An 18956-nucleotide genomic window follows, 5' to 3' on the forward strand; every position below is an offset into this window, starting at 1 on the left:
GTGAAAAATATTCCACATACCTCCATGCACACCAATAATTTAACAACCACTCAAGTAACTTCCATTAAAAGAAAAGCAAAGCCAACAAAAAGAATTGGGCCCTCCCCTGGCAACAGAGTTGGAACTAGATGATCTTTAAGGTCCCTTCCAACCCAGGCCACTCCATGGATCTCAGAACCTATGCTGGCTTTAAGCACTAAGTTTAGTGTGCATGCATTTCAGTGAGGAAGTGTCACAGAAAAGAGTAAACCAAAGCCTGTCTCCCGAAGGCTCTGAGTAAGATCACACAACTTTCTGCAAGCCATGCTGTGATTAACCTCAGCAGAAGGGCAGCCATCCCGTGGTGCATTTTCCACTAGAGGTCAGGCTGAAGGAGGTGATCATCTGGTTTAGCCTTCATAATCTGAGCATGGGAGCCACTAATCAATATTTGGAAGTTTGAAAATGAGTATTTAACGAATCCTGCTTTCCTTCACTTAAAGTGAATCACAAAGAGGTATTTTTCTAAGAACCCAACAACTGGACTCATTTAATCATTAAACTATTCTAACACATGCCAGTAAAACCTTTCCCAGAGCACTTGATGTGCCACCTAGATCAGCTGGCAGGATGAGGTTTAGGAAAGTTCTTTCTCAGCTACAGTCTTGAAATGAAAACCATGTTATTCTGGATAGTAGCAAGTATCATTCCAGCTACTTTTAAGAGGGCATTTAGCTTTTTTGCTTTGAGATAGACTTGCTCCTGAAAATGTTTGACACAAGCCCTGTGAGGAGAGGCTGAGGGAGCCGAGGGTGTGCAGCCTGGAGAAAAGGAGGCTCAGGATAGACCTCACTGCTGTCTACAACTACCTGAAGGGAGGCTGTGGCCAGGTGCAGTTGGGCTCTTCTTCCAGGCAAGCAGCAACAGAATGAGGGGACAGAGTCTCCAGTTGTGCCAGGGGAGGTATAGGCTCGGTGTTAGGAGGAAGTTGTTGGCAGAGAGAGTGATTGGCATTGGAATGGGCTGCCCAGAGAGGTGGTGAAGTCCCCATCCCTGGAGGTGTTGAAGTAAAGCCTGGATGAGGCACTTAGTGCCATGGTCTGGTTGACTGGCTAGGGCTGGGCGCTAGGTTGGACTGGCTGAGCTTGGAGGTCTCTTCCAGCCTGGTTGATTCTATGATTCCAATGTATCATATATAGTTTTTAACACCAGCTTTATTGTGATAAGAAGTCATGCTGAAATAGCAAGTCCTGGCTCAAAGGTCTTTGCCAGTCACTGGTCCTCTCAGCAACTCACTACCTTCGGTGCCTTTGTCTGCAGTCACAGGAAAGCCAGGACAAAGTAACTTTGGCCAAAGCCACATAAGCATTTAAATAGAGTCAAAAACTAAAGAGAGGAATTGCTTACATGTTTGCACATCTGAAATCAAAGCAGCCCATGAAATTCACTCAGAGATGAGATCAGCTAACTAGGTCAGCTAGCATTTTAAACTACCTCATGGTCAATTATTAGAGCCACTTCAAAGATAAACAAAGGACTTGGAGAAGTAAGAACATAAAATGCCAGGAATAGCTAGCAAAGGGAAGAGAATGTGTGATTTGCCCAGTCACTTTAGTGGTAGAAATAAAAGGCATAAGGAACAGAAAGGAAGCCCTGAAGATGTTGGTTGGACTCCTTCTATGTTTCCCATGGACTAGTTTTTCCTGTACCTTCTCCAGGTCAAAGGGAGCATACCTGGTGGTAACTGCCAGTTGTTTCATCAGAGCTACCCAGCATTTTGTTTAATGATTTTGCAACAGAACCTGATAGCAGCAGTTCAAAATCCACATGCATGTTTCAAAAGGTGAAAATTCAGTTTTCTCAGCAATACATTCAACTTGCACACTCTTTTTCTTTGCTAGCTCTCAAAATAAGCTAACCTTTTACAATTTACAGCTGCAGAGCAGATATAAAATAACTCTCTTAAGGACTTGCCTGGAGAAATTCAAGAGTTACTTCACAAGGACCACTCCAACACAGTTCCATGGAACTGGCAATCAAAGTTTGACTGAAGCTGGTGAGGCAGACTTCCCAGAGTGAGCATGTAACCCACCCAGCTACACAGATGGCATTTGTGGGAGCAAAGTAAAATAAAACACATGTCTAAAATAAATGCAAGAGAAACACACAATAACATCACAGGATCACTACAGGCATTTCTAAGGGTATCCATTCACCTTTTCTTCCTCTCAGCACACAGCAAGTGCATGGTTAGGGGTTTGAAACCACTAAGCAAGTGGAAGGGATTTAAAACTAGTTTTGTTTCAAATGCAAGATCACAGAAATAAACACTGGGGGGGTCTAGGTATTTTTCTTCAGATTGAGATCTCTGTAGAGAAGCTTGATGCAAAAGGAGTTAAAAATATTGTTCCTATTTATGCCCAGCAACAACTATGCTTGCTAAAAGAGCCTTTTTTGATGCTAGAGAACTCTACAGCTGAATTTCAGATGGGTCCCTTCGTGCAGTGGCTACTTTCCCTTGTTTTGAATGGATAAAGACACAGAGCTGGGAAGAAGAGGCAAGCTACAAAGTGAAAGAAGCACAGCTTCAGATGCTGCAATCATGATATAGAGGCAAAAAGCCACAGAATGCCAAGTTGGAGTTGGCAGGTGGACTCTGACAATGGTTGGTCTGGCCCTCAGCCTCATGCCTTCTCCCTCCATCACTAGTGCTTCTCAAGCTAGGAAGGACTGAAGGCCAGCCTGACCTTGTTACAGTGACACCATCCAAGGAGGCTGGTCTGGAGACCCCATTGTCTAGCAGGGAAAGAAGGAATACAAGGAAAACAGCAGAGGTAGGGAGTGTTGGGGACAGAGAAGAAACACAAAAGCCCATGTTTCCCACTGCAGGCCCTGGTAGCCTGGGGCTGTTGACTTGTGCTTACTCTGCTATGTCAGGAAGTGAAGTTCCACAATGTTCTACTTTTAATCCTCCCCTGCTCAGCATCTTCCTCATAGTGGATCCCTCTCTTCCTTTAGTTCATCTCCCTTCTTCAGTTTAAACCAGTCTGTCTGCGCTCTTCTTGACTCCCCTTACTACCTTGCTCAGTTACAATCTGACATAACACTGCATGAACTCTGAACTCACAACTACAGCAGGCCTTCCTGAGATATGTCTTGTGATACTACAACTACTGAAAGGCAAACCCCTTGGCCTATGGAGGCAGCAGAAAGAACTCCCCAGCTCCCCTCTACTCTGTCCCTTAGCAGCACAGCTTCTGGGATAGGAAAGTAAACTGAACACTGTGCTCTGACTTTTGCCATTTAAAACATGCCAATGACCAGCATACTGAATAGAAAGACTCTTGGAGGTAATTATTTTTTCCCTCTTGAAATCTTTTGCTACTTTTTAAGTTGTAGCAACAAAACCAGACAAACAAAAGAAGAAAGACCAGCAAGAGTCTTTAAAGAAGCCATTTCAAACTAATACACCATAGAAAGCTATAAGCAAAGAGACTGTGGCAGCAACATATTTATACCATTCCAACTAATCACATATTCACATTTGAATTATGTGATGTATGCATTTCAATATACACATTTTAAGTGACTCATTTTATGATGGACTTATTAAGAAATAATTAATAGAAAAATAACAACATCCTCTACAAAGGTGATAATACTTTATCCAGTCATAGAACCTATGTTTGGAGCAGGCTCAACAAAAAGAATTACTTCAAATGTTCACCAGTATCACTAAACAGAGCTTAGCCCAACTACCTCTTCTTTTAATCTATTCAACTGACAGAAATGGAGCTGCAATGGTTTGGGGTTTTTTAATCCCAAAGTACATTATCCAAACAACAATTTCATCAAAGACTTCTTTACAACAAGCCTAGCATTCCTGGTTATATCTTATTATTAAGGTAAGCATTCTTCAAAGAGCTCTATGATTGGAATCTCTTCCTGATTCACAGTGACATGCTATTTGCTGGCTGCAGTCAGAAGAGTCAAAATGAAAACAAAAATACAAACACACCTATTTTTTTCCCCCCCTCTTGTCTTTATTGATTTAGACTTCAGAGCTACAGCCAAAAATAGAGCATCTGTAGAAAATTACCACACATGCTATCAATACAGCATCATCACATGTTTAGAATTGTAAGCACTTGACAAATTGCAAAGGCAACACTCAGTCTGATATTTTGGCAATGCAACCCAAGGACAGGGAATACAGAGAGAGAAGGATTTTTATTCTTCTTTCTACTCCAAAAAGAAGTGTTTCTAAACAGGAATAAAAAGGCTCTGTTACAAAATTAATTCCAGTCACCATGGAAAACTCACAATGGTTTGTTCAAGACATCAATACACACTTCTGGAAACTCTGCATGGAATGTTGAATGGTACACAGAAAGTACAACTCTGCTACAGGTGCAGCGCTGTCTTCAGCACTTTGTACGCCATTGAGATGGTCACTGCGTACCCAACTGCCCAAGACAACCCTCTGCTGGGCTGAGGAAGAGGAATCAAGTATGCCAAAGTGTGGAAAATCCTAGCCCCAGCGAAGATCCTGAAGTGCATCAAGGCTGTGGACAGCTCAGGACCACTAAGAGCATACAGCAGTCCAATGCCAAGAAATGGGACAATATTTTCAAGGTCATTCAGGTGGCCTCTGGGGAAAGAAGGAAAATTGGTTTACAGTGTTATATTTTGTTGAATAAACTACAGAATCACAGAATCATAGGATCAGTCAGGGCTGGAAGGGACCATAAGGATCGTCTAGTTCCAAACCCCCTGCCATGGGCAGGGACACCCTACCCTAGATCAGGTAGACCACTTCAAGCCTTGTTACTATTCATCATCTTCAGGACATTCTACTGTTAAGGCCCTAACACAGCTGTTGCTTTCCTCTGCAGCAAGAAGTTGATACAGCCTTTGAAATGATTTTGGGATGTTCACCTGACATGTCTCTGATCTCTCCTGCTCCACTTCACACTTTCAGACTTCTGATCTTCTGTATGAAAGGCCTTAGTTTTTCCCCTAGACCTTGGTAATATTAGGGACTTACATGAGGTATATGGGAACACCTGGGAGTGCAAGAATGCAAGAAAAGGCAGGGAAGAAAATAGATAGATAGAATTATCTTGTAGCCTCTCTCAAATGACCATCAATTGACTGGATGACTGTGACCAAAACCACTAGACTTCATGGCCCAGGTGGTATATTCTGATCCCATAAACTCTGCACTCTCTACAAAGAAAATATTAAATACCCCTGACAGGAAACATTCTATCAAATCCTCCTGAAGTTCAATCACCTTAAAGTTATTTTTGAGCACCCCCAGCAGGTGTGACAGTTACGCTTTTGGTTCATTTTCTTCACTACAAAGCAATAAAATAGCCAAAAATTGATTTGAGATTTTCAAACTATGAGTTACTAAAAATGTGTTGGGACTGAACTCCAGATCATGAAGTATTCTTTCACACATCTTCCTAAATCTTCCCTGCTCCTCTTACCTCTTCAGAAAAACTGTAAATCCAGCCAAATTTACTGACTGAAACAACTTCCAAGCCTTACTAATTATGTCAAATTACACAGCCAACTACAATTAGAACATGATGCTGTTTTGCAAAGGCTTTCTGGACTCATTTATCATTACCCTTTAGCTTTCCACCCCCCTTCCAAAAAAACCCAAAAAACAGTACACTGTAATAACATCTTTTCTAAACTCATAAAGAGAACAAAATTCAGTCACTTATACCTAAGAGAAGCTGTGCTAAATCTATGTGACATTACCTGTTGCCAGGAATCTTGCCCAAGAAAATAAAGCACACTTCCATGAAGATCTATTGTTGGAAAAATAGGTGGGTGTCATGACACCAATGGACTAACTAGAACCAAGATGACCTCCTAGGCCTGGGGGTGTCTGAACAACTTTTGCAAAACAGCAGCACAAGATTTGACTACGTAAGCTGGTTGTCATTTCTTTAATATTAACAATTCAAGTTAAAAGGGTATCTGGTAGTGAAATTAATACTGACTTAGTTGTCCTCTTACCATTTAGAAAGCAATTACTCCTCACCAAAAACTGCCCATTTTTGTGTAACAGCAAATGGAACTAAAAACCCTGAACCTCACTGCTGTCTACAACTGCCTGAAGGGAGGCTGTAGTCAGGTGGGGTTGGGCTCTTCTCCCATACAATCAGCAACAGAAGAAGGGGACAGAGCCTCAAGTTGTGCCAGGGTAAGTATAGGCTGGATGTTAGGAGGAAGTTGTTGGCAGAGAGAGTGATTGGCATTGGAATGGGCTGCCCAGGGAGGTGGTGGAGTTGCCATCCCTGAAGGTGTTCAAGAAAAGACTGGATGAGGCACTTAGTGCCATGGTCTGGTTGACTGCATAGGGCTGGGTGCTAGGTTGGACTGGATGAGCTTGGAGGTCTCTTCTATGATTCTATGAAGGGGGAGAAAAGGAAAGTTCAGAGCAACTTTACAGCCCACTGAGATTAGACTCTTCCTCTTCGAGATCTTAAGCCAGAGAAGACATACATAAATATATTAGCCTTCATGAAATCACAGTCCAACACATAGTGATTCATAGTGATGTTGTGCTGAGGGATTTGGTTTGGTCACGGCCTTGTCAGTGTGAAACTAAGGACTGGACTCAATGATCCTGAAGGTCTTTTCCAATCTAAGAAATTCTGTGAAATACACACTTGCAAAGATGCACTGTTCTGAAATCTGAGCTGCTACTTGTTTTCAAGATCTTCCCTAACAGTGGTTTAAATGAGAACACTTCATACCCAGTTAAGTTTTTGGTATAAAAAATCAAGGCAAACAATCTGTTAGCTTCATTAAAGAGCAATGCCACGAAAACCATTCCAGTAAAGTTTTCTTTGTTAGCACAGGTGTATCAAACAGAATCTTGGAAGTTATGATTTTGGTAACGAAAAAAACCCTGCCATCAGCTAGCTGCATAAGCTGTAATATTTAGCCTACTGAAATAGAGCTTAAATTCTGCTTCATGTCTTGCAAAACAAAATACAGACACCACGGGTTGCACACAGCCATGCTGGTCTCTTCCAACCTGGCTGATTCTATGATTCTATTAGCAGCATTCTTTCAAAGGAATGGTTAGCTTTCCTGGACACTTCATACACCAGTGAGGAACCTCAGTCCAATCCAATGCTGGTCTGTGCAATTTGCTAAACTAAAGCTCTCACTACAGCTCTGGAGTTCCATGAATTAACCAAGGAAGGAGGAGTAAAACTCTGTTTATTTCTCATACACTTTAGGAAAAGATGCAACTATTGTTTAAGTTATATAGAAAACTGATTTACACTTAATGGACACTGCTTCATACCTCCAGTTATATTTTACCATCTTCTCACCACCTCCCCCATGCACAGAGGGCACTGTCCAAGAGCTAACTATAATAATGAGGCAATGACTTTTTAGTATGCATGCTGACCGCTTGAATGTGGAATGGTTTGTTCATTTGAGCAAACAAAGGTATTAGATTACTACCAGAAAACAACACCAAACACACAGGGGTTTGCCAAAGAGAATGGGGTAAAATCAATGGATTGATTTGAACTAGCAGGACAGTAATGTTGAAAGTCTCCTATGCATTACCTGCGTACACGTTCGACATCCGGATCAGTCCGCAGGTATTTTTTAGCACTCTCGCCTTTTCCATGTGATACTGCATCTTCTGGGTTGGCAAATGCCTATTTCAAACATAAACACACAACAGACATTAGAAGCCAGAATGCTTCCCCTAGTCTAGGAACTTTGATCTAAAGGTCACTCTTTCTACAAATGCCTCTATCACCTCCTGTAACTTATCTGAAGCTAAATGCATGGGGACTAATGTTTGCAGCTTGACTATTTTCTTGACCCTAGCCTGTATGCTGCTTGTGTGCTGACAAGCCAATGCAATATAATTTATGCATGTAGACAAACCCTTCCTGTAAGACACACAAGCATGGCAGATGGCTTATACTCAGCCTAAAGTAATGCCAGTGGGCTGAAGGAACATAGGGACCTGAAAGGTAGACCTGCTGCCTGCACAAGTCTCTTTCATACTGTTCATGACAGATTATCTGAAAGCCCCTTTGGAGCATTTACTTCTTGGGATGCAAGCAACAGAATCCAAGAGATTTACTCCTGTCCTCACTTAGAACCAAATGTTTCTCCTTTTCTACTTAGATACAAAATTTGCCACTTCTATGATCCTCCAAATACTGTAAGACTCTTCTTGAAAATAACATTTAATTTAGTTAGTGCAGACAGCAGCTGATTTCTCCTTGCTGACACATTAAGTTCCAACTCAACATGAGGAGAAATTTCTTTACTGTGAGGGTGAGAGGGGACTGGAACAGGCTGTCCCAGAAGTTGTGGAGACTCTCAAATACCATGCACAGCATGCATTGCTGCATGGCCTGCCCTAGGTAGTCCTGCTTTGGCAGAGGGACTGGACAGGATGATATCTAGAGGTCTATTCCAACCACTAACATTCACTGACTCCATGCATTCTGCAGAGCATTCAGGCTATGAAGGACTAAGTGATGAAAGAAAACCTCCCAATTTTAGGAGAGCTACATGATTGCTTTCTGATGTAGCCTTCACCTCTGTGAAACATTCTTGGCCTTAAAATTAGCAGCACCAGAATCAGCAACATTTTACCTTCTCTCCCTCCACTAACTGCTTTCCTCCATTTTTTATAACACTTTAAAGACTTTGATATATTAAAAAGGAAATAAAAGTGACACTGTTAATTTGCCTCTTTGTAATACTGCTGCATGATAAGAAAATCAAATACTCCATATTAATGAAGGTCCAGCTGTCACCTGCACACATATGGACCCTGATGGCAAAAACATTCATTTAGTACTCCACAGCAGTACAGCTGATGTGCCTCTACAAGAGCAAAAGGAAGTAAGGCCACGACACACAGACAGCTAGGTCCTATTCTGGCAACAGAGGAGACTCTCTGTGTTCTGCTATACACAATCTTCATCTGTGCCAAAGACCTAGAGAGAAACCAGCAGCAGCTCAAATGCTGTGGCAGTACAACCTCAGGAACACTTCAGCTTGGGTTCTCTTACACCAAACAAGGACAAACAGCTGCATTTAAACAAAAAGGCTGCTCTAAAAACCCCCTGCAGCCTCTTGCAGAGGCTGATCTCACAAGTAGTTAGCCATCTGGAGCAAACAGAGGGCTCTTTCAGCCCAGCTCCATGTTTCCATCAGCAGATGCCTAGAGTAGACCAAGAATAGGGCACACACAACACAATACTTCCCAAGAGCACTCTCTCCTAAGCTAGATGCAGCTTCTGCACTATTGATAAATCTCACTGGATCTTTCATTGTCGACTCACATAAATTTTCAGCCCATCTCTCATTCTAGAAAAAAAAAAACATCCTTTCTTTTTTTTTTTAGTCATGACCTACTTGCAATGGAAAGGCTAAAACAATTAGGGAACATAAAGAGCTTTAGAACTGCTGGATGAAAGAGTTATAGATACACAAAACCCCACTTCAAGCCCTCTCTTCTGACACTACTAGCTGGTTATTCACAGAATGTGGCTCCATATCACACTGTAGTTGCTTTACAAATTTGGTACCCTGGACACCAGCTTTTTTGCAGAAGATACTGGAAATTACAGTTCTGAAAAAAACATGTTTTAGAAAGATAAAGTAAGTCATATAAAACTGTAAGATAATCTAATTATCTCATAATGAGGTTGAAGACATCATCTATTTGGGACCAACAGAGCACCAGCACACCATACTCAGAATATCATTAGAGGGGGGGGGAGGCAGAAGAAAAAGAACAGCATTAGTATTTGAAGGCTGAAAAGAAAAGCTGTGATATCTCTGTATTTCAATACAAATTTCAATCTGTTCTAGCAGACAGTGTTCAAGATTTCTTACCTTTCTTGTGACTCTGAAGTACGCTGTTATAAGACTCATTAGCATCATCTTTAGCAGAACAATAGTTGCATAAGTAGCGTAAGCCCGAAAGGCTTCATTGTCAAGTAATTGGGTCAATTTAGCCATTTCTCCACTTCCCACTGACGACCTTTAAAAACATGAAAGATAGGCTAACATCATAGCAAACCAAAGTTCTGACAAGAAGATTGTCAGAACAGCCTTTTTTTAAGGCATCACTGCAGTGAAAGCACAATTTTGCCGCCGTGGAAAAGTCTATTTTCAAACAAATTTGGTTTTCCTCAGTTCATTTTCACAATGGCATAATACCTTAAGATGAGATATTATATTATCATTTAATATTTCACTTCACTTTTATAGCCCTTATTAAACTGTCAACAGGTAAACTACCAAAAATATTTCATCTAATTGCAGAAGCAAAATTCAGTCGTATAACTTTAGTACACTTTTGAAATAACAGAAAGACTTAGTCTGAGACCAATTCATCTGAGCACTACAGTGAATTTCCCTGTGCAGTTGGCAGGATAGAAGGAGTGTGATGACATACCATACATACTGTAGTGTGTAAAGAGGAAAAACTAAGTATTGCCTGCTCTGCTTTTTTCTTTCCCTTGGCAAAATGTCAAGATTAGAACTGCACTTCAGCTTTCAAACTAACCACCGTCTTCCCACCCAGCAATAACTGGTGATCAAACAGGCACTTCTCTCCTCTGAGACCTTTCTTCTTTAAAACTGCTTTTAACACGATTCACGGGCAAAGATTAAGTTGTAATGACAAAGAGCAGAGAACTATTTATGCTTTTATCATGGGAGGTTTAAGCTAATGAACTGTCTTTCCAGTGAAACAATACCAAACCCACAACGCTATGGAGGTGGTACCTTTTATCAGCATCCCAAAGTGAAGAATGTCATGAGGACTGAAGGCATATAAAATGAAAGTTATGTCCCCCTGCACATTCCCTTACCCAGAGCAAGGCGTTTACCTCACCAAGTGCTTCAGTCGTGCACTTGGTCCATGTGGAGCTGGAATCAATAAAAGTAGTATGCCTTAGCTTCACTCAAGACAAAAGCAAATGTACTTTTGGACACAGTTAACTTCCTTATTTCCTATAATTTTAACACTAATGGTAATAAAAAAGTCATTATCACCTTTATTACAGCTCTAATAATCTCTCCTCTTGCTTTCAGCGTCGAATCACTGCCAGTTATGGCCAAATAAGGCAAACTGGGTGAGCTGCAAGCAGCAGCAGACTCTTGCTCTGAAGGCACATCCTTGGTGAAGAGTGGGGCAGGATGCAAGCCAGCAGCTTTTTGCTCAGTGGAACAAACCTAGCCTTGCCTGGGCACATCTGGCTGTGGTAACAGCATTTTGCTTCCTCTTTTGTTCTTCCCAAGACAGCGCTTGGGTCACCAGGCCAAGCACTGGGTGCAGGAACTGTAACAGATTCAGTGCAACTCTCCCACCTCTCACGTTACAGTACAGCAGCTCTCAGTCTGCAATTCAGTAAAGACTTTTTCTCAGCAGTTAACAGAAACTGCAGCTTTTTAAACTTTGCAGCACAGCAGAAAGCCTCAAGTGTCACCTAACAAAACCACAGCGGCATCGAGAGCGCTTTGCCCTCCTGCATTTTTCAAGCTACGCTGAAAAGACATCCAAGGACTATACAAAGCCATGGGAAACTGTTCATCCGCATCTCTGTGTCCCTTCCCCTGCAAACCCACCTCAGTTAGCCCTTTTCCCTACTGCCATGGGTGGCCTCCCCAAAGTCTCACAAGGCCCAGGCCCTGCCCTCACGGCAAAAGCGAAGTTTACTGAAGAATTCAGTTTCAACACCAGCAGAAACGTAAAAATAACTCCCCCACACACGATAAACAACGCAAGGCTTAAAGCGCTGCGCTCAGTGAAACAGCCTGGGGCGCAGCACGGCTGTCCGGTGCAGTGAATGCGAGGCCCGGGCCTGGTTAAGCGCACAAGTGCAGACTCCACGTAAAGGGTCTTAAAGAGCAATGGTAGGGACAAGGTCTGCTCCTGTGCCCTCGGCAAGGCGCACGGCTGCTGCGGCCCCAGCCGCACGCACGCTGCCCCAACGCCGGCTGACAGTGCGGCCGCGACCAGCGACACTGGCCCCCGGGCGGCCTTCTGCGGCTCGTTTCACGGAACGCGGCTTTTCCGAGTGCCTTCCAAGCACGTTCAAAGCGCCGTGAAGCGCCCGGCGACGCCATGCGCAGGGGGCGAGCCCCGCTCCGGAACGCGCAGCGCCCGCTGCCGCCCGCGCCGCTCGCCCGCGCTGCCCCCGGCGCTGCTCACCAACGCAGCCTTGGGGGGCCACGATTTCACTTCAGCTTCCGCAAGCGGATCGGGGACGAGAAAGCCCCGGCCCCGCGGGGAAGTTCGGGAAGCTGACCCCCGCCGACCGACGCGGGCACCGGGCCACCCCCTGCGCCTCCTCCCCACCACCACACTCGGCCCTGAACTGCGAGGGGCAACAGCGCCCCGAATTATAAACGCCTGCGGTCCAGCGGGCCGCCCGCGGCCCCCTCCCGCACCCGCGGAGAGCTTTGCGCCCAGGAAGCGCGGGGCGGGAAGGGGAGGATGGTGGGAAAGGTAGCAGAGGACCTTCCTGTCCAGCTCGGCGACGGGAAAGGCCATCACGCAGCGCCCACCCACCTCACTGGCGTCCTCCCGGCGAGCGCCCAGACCACGGCTAACCCTGCTGCTCCCGGGCGGCCACTGCCTTGGCCCGGCCCCGCCTCGCTCTGCCTCGCCTCGCCCCCTCGGCGCGGAGGCGGTCGCGGTCCCGGGCACCGCCGCGGCTGGGCTGCAGCCGCTGATGCCCGCGCACGCAGGGCGGGTGCGGCCGGGCTGGCTTGCTCAGGGAAGACTGCGCTCAGGCCCGCGGCCCAGCAGACGTTACCTGGGAGGAAACGCAGGAAAACTGGTAAAAACAAATGAGAAAGGAAGAGTCTTCCTCTCTGAACACCCTTGAGCTTTGAGACCGGGGGGGAACCGATAGACCCTGCCTCGGCCAGGCTTTGTGTCCAGCAACTGCACAAGCTGGGTGCTGAGTGCGTCTGAAAACCCATGTACAGCACATGGAGCCTCGGTGCTTTGGGCCCTGGTGCTGTTTTCGTAGAGTCATAGAATGGGTTAGGTTGGAAGGGACCTCAGAGATCATCCAGGTCCGACCCTCTGCCATAGGCAGGGACACCTCCCACTAGAACAGGTCGCTCAAGGCCTCGTCCGACCTGGCCTTGAACACCTCCAGGGAGGTTGTGGAGCACAAAATCACCCAATGTGATCAAAGATCACATTGGGTGATTTTGTGCTCCACAAGTCCCTGGGCAACCTGTGCCAGTGTCTCACCACCCTCACTGCAAACAACCCTTTCCTAACATCCAGTTTCAATCTCCCCTCTGCCACTTCAAACCCATTCCTCCTCAGCCTGTCATTACAAGACCTTGTCAATAGTCCCTCCACAGCCTTCCTGTAGGTCCCCTTCAGACACTGGAAGGCCACTCCAAGGTCTCCTTCAAGCCTTCTCCAGGCTGCAGACCCCCAACTCTCTCAGCCTGTCCCTAGAGCAGAGCTGCTGCAGCCCTTGGAGCATCTTGGTGGCCTCCTCTGGACTGACTCCAACAGTTCCATGTCCTTCTTGTGCTGGGGGCTCCAGAGCTGCACACAGGACTGCAGGTGGGGTCTGAGGAGAGCAGAGCCAAGGGGCAGAATCCCCTCCCTTGCCCTGCTGCCCACACTGCTCTTGCTCCAGCCCAGCACAGGGTTGCTGTCTGGGCTGCACTCACACTGCAGGTTCATGTTGAGCTTTTCATCACTCTAGACCCCCAGGTCCTTTTCCCGAGGGCTGCTCTCAGCCATTAATAAATGTTAAAAAAATAGAAAAAAATAACAGGAAAAAAAATAAAATATAGAAATAAATTAGAGAAAGAGAAAGAGGAAAAAGAAAAATAAGAAGCTTTGAGCCACTTAAATGTGAAAAGAGGAGCCCAAGCAGAGATCAAAACTAGAACCACAATCTGTATAGCAGAAATTAACTTGTGCTCAAGGTCTGTTTTCTCCTGGAAGTTTAGTAGCAGCATAAAGTGCCTGTAGAACACTTGAAAACCGCTGTGATCTAAGTGAGGTTAGATACATAACTGTGGTGATAGTTGCTCCTGAGGGGCCCATTCTGACAGTCCTTACTCATGTGAATTGTCCCTTTGATGCTAATAGGATTACTCTTCTAAATCAGGGATGCTATACCTGCCTGGAGCCCAGGGTTACACTGATCATGAAGGGCTTGATCTTGCAAACCTCATTCACGAGAGCAGCACTTTTTCATGACCATTTTCCCATTGGCTTGAAGAACTATGCATACAGCCACAGAGAGTAGAGTCAGGACACGAATTTGGGGTCAGCGTAAAAGTAGGAAGACAAGAGTTTTTCACTTGACTTTCATTAAGGAATAGATACTCCCCAAGAAGGCCAGATATGTGCAATCACTCCCTTTTGACAGCAGGGAAGGCAATGGAGAGGCATGTATTGATCAGCCTGGTTCCATCCTGTCTCCTCTGGCTCCCCTTATGCACTATCATAAAAGGCTAGAGAAGGTTCCAACAGTACCCTTTCACCACACCTGAAGCTTTTCTTTCAGCACCTCCTTGCTCATATAAATTAGTTGTTTCCTCGAATAGCTCTCAGCAGATTTTGCCTCCTGCATTAAGTAAACTAACAGTTCACAGAATAGAACAAATAATGAGGACTAAGATTCAGTCTGCTTTTTAACTTAAGATCTGAAATGCTGTTTAAATGCCAAAAGAAAAGTGCTAGAAAAATGTTTAGTGTAGCAGTCCAGGCAGTTTTTGTGCTACTCCATTAAAACCTACACCCTCTGGTTAGAAAGCACTTTTTGCTATATCAAACGTTGACACCTATGTAATTTCACTGTGATTCACATGCTTCTGCTTCAGAAGATCTCAAACTGCTGTCTAGTTTCCCTGGGGAACTGCTTCAAAAACAGCAAGAGAGGATCTCTCTTTGGTTGGGAATGCTTCCTGCTGAGCATAGCTCAGCGAAGGCTTCTCTGGAACAAGCTTCCTTTTTGTTGAGCTCCTGGTTCCTAAACAGCTGTGTCCATCTCTTTTACTCGTGGCACTGTTTGGAGGACATCAGTTCTCAATAGTGGAATTTTCTGTTCAGAGTTCCATGTGCCTTCTTAAGAGAGGAAAGTGACAGCATGTGGCTTAAGTGATCAGTCACAATGGGTGGTGACCAGGCAGTCAGAGTGAAAAGATAGAGTCTTCACAAAGCACAGGAGTGGTCACATCTGCTGATGGTCTGCTCAGTTATACATCATTAATATATCATTCAACTCCCCTGCTAACCTCATTTACTGGTCATTTAAAGAGGCAATGAATAAGGTTATCCTCTAAAGCTGCTTGTTGTCTTCCATCCAGTAGCACCATTGCTACAAGGACTGTGCCAGACAAGGATTAAAAGTCCCTGTGTGGACATATTGTAAGAAATACTCCAGCACATGAAAATTGGCTGTAGATTGTTCCCCTACAGAGTTGAGGAACAAATAAAAAATGGATTGGTGGGCATACAGGCAAAACTTTTTCAGCAGATCTGTGTGTAAGCACATTTGAGAGAGATGTTGAGATGCTGGAATGTGTCCAGAGAAGGGCAACGAAGCTGGTGAGGGGCCTGGAGCACAGCCCTGTGAGGAGAGGCTGAGGGAGCTGGGGATGTGCAGCCTGCAGAAGAGGAGGCTCAGGGCACAGCTCATTGCTATCTACAACTACCTGAAGGGAGGCTGTAGCCAGGTGGGGTTGGGCTCTTCTGCCAGGCAAGCAGCAACAGAAGAAAGGGACACAGTGTGAAGTTGTGCCAGGGGAAGTCTAGGCTGGATGTTAGGAGGAAGTTTTTGTCAGAGAGAGTGGTTGGCATTGGAATGGGCTGCCCAGGGAGGTGGTGGAGTCACTGTAGCTGGAGGTGTTGAAGCCAAGCCTGGCTGGGGCACTTAGTGCCATGATCTGGTTGATTGGCCAGGGCTGGGTGCTAGGTTGGGCTGGCTGAGCTTGGAGGTCTCTTCCAATCTGGTTGATTCTATGATTCTATGACCATGAACCATTGTTTGCCTTGATTCTTCTTTCACTGCACAGGAATACCACAGCCATGGTCTCCCTTGTGAAAATAAGTCTGCAGCCAGCACAGAACCACCTTTGCAGCTGACAGGAATGATATGTAGCAAGGTATTTAAAATCTCATGCTGTACTGAAGGGAAAAGGGTATTAACCTCAGCTTTTGTGATGCCACCTAATCTGCACAATTTTTATATTAGGTCAACAAGAAATATGTCATTAGAGGCCATGAGACAGTGAATATTATTGTGATGCTCAGATGTGCCAACAGAACAGGCTTTGCAGACATTATGGTAAGTTACTTTTACGCTAATCCAGAGAGAAAAGGTATTTGTTAAACATTATTATGTACAGATTACAGAACCAAATCTGATCCTTTAAAATAACACTGAAGTAGCAGAAAGTGAAAAATATTCATTGCAAAAGCAGAAAGATTATCAAGTCTCACTTCACAAATTGAACAGAGTACAGAGAGCAAAATGATTTTTAAGACATTGAGATTTTTATTGTTAGTAGAAGACTCCAGTAGGTTTTTTACTGCTCTGCTATTGAGTTACAAGAAAATTCTATGACTGGAGACCAAACAGGTAGATTTCTTGCCACAGTGCCACTCCAAATGCACAGAGAAGACTTACAGTGAGCTGCTTAGAAGACAGAAATGGTAAGAAGTATCTAGAAAGAGGTTGCCAGGGTTGTCTGACAGAAATCTGTCTCTCTACAGACAAGAATCCTGGAAGTAAGCAAGCAAAAGCTTTACAGGTATTTGCAATGGCTGTAGATACACAGGCCTGGTATCTCTATAGACAATCAAAGTTACAAAGTTAACTTGTAAAGTGCTCCCAAATGCACTGTGCATTACATACTTGTGTAGATGTAAGTGTTCATGTAAAGCAGTGAAAAAGCTAAGCCCTATGGATTGCAGCAAACTCATTTTTTCCATGAGGGTACTGAATAGCTCTGTGCTAACCTGAACCTTTGTTGCTGTTAATCTTAACTGGATGCATATCATAGTTGAATATTAATAGGCTAAATGGTCCTGTCATTCATTATTAATCATCTAAAACTAAAGTTTCTTAATGTTTCATTGGTATATCTATCACTATTAGGATGTGAACCATGTTTAGCTGGTAGAGCAGCTTCTGCCTGGCAGTTTGGAGATGCTTCTAAGAGCTGAAGTCAGGCAAGGAGATGTGTACTCCTGCACAGGTGGTTATTTCTGAGGAGCAACCACCTGAAAGAAAGAACTTGAATGTTCCATGGAAGCAAGATATTGATTAGTAATCACCTGTCCTGACAACAGGCATTTATCACTGATTTGGTGGTAGGACTGTAAAAATACCAGATCAGAGGATGCGAGGAGGGAAACAGCCCCCCTAGATTTTGAGTTTTGAGCATCTGCAGGAAGTGAACACTGGAAAATCCTGCCTTCAGCCATTCTGTCTGCAGCTCACAGATTGAAAGAAGTTGTGTAGTGACTGCAGAGTGAGTACATTCTGCTCAGTGAGTGTCCGAAGTGTGCTTGTCTGAGAGTTTGCAAATGAGTTGTTCCTAGGTAAGGGTTAAGAGACAAACAGTGTAAGCAGTGTGAGACAAACACCACTCTTTTTAAACATCAATTACATGCAACTACTGGGCCTGCTTTAACAGGACCGTTGCAGTGTGCAGAGCCTTCCCAGGTAGCACTGCTATTTTTATTAGCAATCCCCCTCCCCCAGCTCTCTGTACAGAGCCAAATTTAGAGTCAGCAGAATTACCTGGAACCAGCACATTTTATCCCCAGCAGACCAACCAACCACAATTAAACTATATTACCATACATTAGGCTTTAAAGGGATTCCTGTACTGCAGTATATAAAAGGCTGTAAGGAGCAACAGAGAGGGGAAGGAGGAGGCAAACATTTCACATGTGATGGGTTAAAGTCATCCAGTGTAAGTCCATTGACTTCAGTTGGCTAGGGATGAATACAGACAATTCAATATTTAACAATCAGCAACTTTTGCTTAGTCAGCAAGAAAAGAAACAATTTAAGGTTCGTGTCTTTCCCTGTGCTCTTTCTGTCTTCCTGAATCTTCACTTGGTTGTGATAGCTCTCTGTTAACAGGAACAACACTCTGCAGGGTTGGCTGTTGGGTATTTTCTGCTGTGGTGTAAGATTACTCCTTGTGGTTTTATGGTGCAGCAGTATACTTTAATAGTCACCTGAGACAATTATTCAGATACTGTATTGTGCAGTGAGATTGCTTTTGAGCAGCTGCAGAAATACTTAGCAGAGATGCACTCCCTAAAGCCCTGGTATAGAAAAGAAAAGCCAACCACAGCAGCAAGGCAAGATTCTATGTCTTACTCTGTCTTATAGCTTGGGGGCGTGAGGGGAAGGAAAGAAGAAAAAACAGTTGTGCAAGAGATTTAAAGGTTAATTGGGCCAGGGACCGTTTTTCATGTAGTGGTCCATATAATACCTAATAATAATAGGCTACAAATTCATATTCAATCACAACCCTAACACAAGCCCTCTTTTGGAAGAGTTGTGACCCAGTGTATGGTGCTTTGCCAAGCAATTCTCATTGAAAAGATAAAGAGGTGATAAGGCAGGGATGCAATTATTCTCTCCAGTAGCGATGATGATGTTCTTTGGTGCAATCCCATTTACAAAGAACATCACAAAATCATACATTCCTCTGGTAGAAATGGGCAATTTTCTTTCTCATAGCTGCAACCTTGCCATTCTGATGAGTACTATGCCTTAACAAAAACACCATTTCTTTTTTTCCCCTCAAGCCACTATAAACCAGTGTTTCTCTCATACCCTCTGTTGCAACTAATTAATGCCCCTGCCAGTGCAGTTCTAACTAATCCTGGTAAAAATCTTTTGGCTGATATGACAAACTGTGGTTTAGCTTGATGC

General features: G+C 44.2%; 1 protein-coding gene across 5 annotated transcripts; it reads right to left on the reverse strand.

Annotated features, from left to right (window-relative positions):
• Positions 1 to 3778: 3778 nt before the first annotated feature.
• Positions 3779 to 12688, reverse strand: MGST1 (microsomal glutathione S-transferase 1). 5 transcript variants are annotated; one of them, XM_064155599.1, is made up of 5 exons: positions 12581 to 12677; positions 10878 to 10935; positions 9895 to 10042; positions 7591 to 7685; positions 3779 to 4630 (listed from the first exon to the last, which is right to left on the reverse strand). In XM_064155599.1, exons 3-5 carry the CDS (start codon positions 10018 to 10020, stop codon positions 4384 to 4386), a joined length of 468 nt encoding a protein of 155 aa, XP_064011669.1. In that variant the 5' UTR covers positions 10021 to 10042; positions 10878 to 10935; positions 12581 to 12677; the 3' UTR covers positions 3779 to 4383. The 5 variants fall into 5 exon arrangements, with proteins under 5 accessions (XP_064011669.1, XP_064011667.1, XP_064011665.1 ...); XM_064155597.1 differs by lacking the exon at positions 12581 to 12677 and adding an exon at positions 12221 to 12462; XM_064155595.1 differs by lacking the exon at positions 10878 to 10935 and having other exon boundaries at positions 12581 to 12688.
• Positions 12689 to 18956: the final 6268 nt, after the last annotated feature.

The sequence above is a fragment of the Pogoniulus pusillus genome, chromosome 15 (assembly GCF_015220805.1).
Source record: "Pogoniulus pusillus isolate bPogPus1 chromosome 15, bPogPus1.pri, whole genome shotgun sequence".
NCBI lineage: Eukaryota > Metazoa > Chordata > Aves > Piciformes > Lybiidae > Pogoniulus > Pogoniulus pusillus.